Genomic DNA, 2,001 nt, shown 5'->3' on the forward strand with positions numbered 1-2,001 from the left:
GTGTATAGGTTTTGCATGTGTGTAATAAAGAAAATGTAATTCAAACCAGGAGAATTAATAATTGTGTGACAAAAGCAAAAGTGTAAAATTAATTTAAATAAACATTTATTTTGTCACTGTGCCTTGTCTTTATTAATACATGTATTTACTTTTTGCTTTTCAACCTCTTATATAAGAGCCCCTATTTTTGGGCATTTTATTGATTGCAAAAACAAGTTCAGAACATAAATGTCGAGTGTTTTAGCTTTTAAGTGTTGCTTAGTTTGTTATAGTTGATAAAATAATAATGTAAAACAAAGGTAATAAAAATGCAGACACGATGAATAAAACACTTTTTCCATTGGGCCATGTGCATAAGGGGTTAAAAATACATGTATACACACACGCACACACACGCACAGGCTTTGGTTGACTATCCCCGTGGGGACAGTCCATAGGCGTAATGTTTTTATACTGTACAAACTGTATATTCTATCCCCTATCCCTAACCCTACCCCTAAACCTAAAGATCATAGAACACTTTTTGCATTTTTAGATTTGTAAAAAATATTGTTCTGTACAATTTATTAGCTTTTTTGCCCCTGGGGACCTCAATTTTGGTCCCCACGGTGACACGAGTCCCCATGTGTTGGTGTGTATTCAGGTTTAGGTCCCCACCGGGATATACAAACATGAACATTTGCAAAGCTGGAGAGTTCTGCATAGACCTGTAAATGATAAAGCATAGATTTAGTAAAGGGGGCTGCTAAAACATTTAAAGCATGCAGTGTTAACGTGTAAATAAATATGCATTCACTTGATTTGGTTGAGCGTGAAGTCAAGCTTTTTCCATAATGATGTCATTACAACCGGTATTTGATTTTCTTGACTTGTTTCTGCCATGAAAAATGACACATTGTTATTTCATGTTATTTATAATCTTACATTATTATGGAAAGTTATGATACAATTGACGGTCTATAACTGTCTTTGTACTCACCATTTGCTTTAACAGCAACATATTCATTTAATATCGTAAACAGGTTTTTTCCAAAAAGAGACTGGAAAGAAAAAAGAATCTACTAAATACATAATCTTCAGAGCATATCAGTAGTATAGTTAGGCAATAAATACACTGGATGTGTTTCAAATATATTCATTCGTAGCTATAAATTATGAACAGTGCACATACAAACACGCAGGCAGGAATAATCCCATCCTCTGAACTGTGCTCAGCATACTCTTTCAGGTTTGGACTTTCAAAAATGAAGGCTCGACTTGTAGCAGTAAGACCTTCCTGCTGCAGGTAGCCTAAATTCAAAGACAACAATAAATCATTTCAGAGATCAATATATCAGTTTCAAAATGGCACATAACGTTAGCATGCGTTGTTATCTGTACGTTAACCACCACCAAAAGCTCCATCAGATCACTTTGACACTGAATCTGTCACTACTTGAGTTCAGAATAAGACCAATTATGTATAAAATAAGCACTGCAGAGTTCTGGATAGACCACGTAACGTTAATTACATACATTAGACTGTATATTTATGCACAGACTAACGTTAGCTGCTCGCTAGCTGCTGTAGAAACACAAAAACAAGAGTCTCTGAATACTTACCAAGGACAAGTCTGGCGATATCGGAGGGCAGCAACATATTTCTAAGTTATCCGTTATCACCAAATCTACTGCATTTGATGTTTAAACGTTAAAATACAATTTAATCCATAATATGTCATGACAGTTGAAATATTGCAGGTTGTTTTACTCTTGCGTCCATTCCGACTGCGAAAAGGCGCGGAAATTCAGCTCCTCTGACCCGGATATTGTTTACATTATATTCAGGAGGAAATGAAGGGAAATGTAGTTTTTTCTCATTGTGCCGTTGAACTGTTGACAGATGGGAGGATCCCCCATATATATAGAAATGGAAATATATATGTGTGTGTGTGTGTGTGTGTGCGTGCGTGCGTGCGTGCGTGCGTGTGTGTGCGTGTGTGTGTGTGTGTGTGTGTGCGC

General features: G+C 36.4%; 1 protein-coding gene across 1 annotated transcript; it reads right to left on the reverse strand.

The window, feature by feature from the left end:
- Positions 1-671: 671 nt before the first annotated feature.
- LOC130550714 (protein NPAT-like) lies at positions 672-1,789 on the reverse strand (the record flags this gene model as incomplete). Its single annotated transcript, XM_057328203.1, has 5 exons — positions 1,603-1,789; positions 1,172-1,290; positions 980-1,040; positions 797-875; positions 672-707 (listed from the first exon to the last, which is right to left on the reverse strand). Coding segments are annotated over exons 1-5 (332 nt in total), but the record flags the coding sequence as incomplete, so codon positions are not given.
- Positions 1,790-2,001: the final 212 nt, after the last annotated feature.

Source organism: Triplophysa rosa, unplaced genomic scaffold (assembly GCF_024868665.1).
Source record: "Triplophysa rosa unplaced genomic scaffold, Trosa_1v2 scaffold406_ERROPOS52721+, whole genome shotgun sequence".
NCBI lineage: Eukaryota > Metazoa > Chordata > Actinopteri > Cypriniformes > Nemacheilidae > Triplophysa > Triplophysa rosa.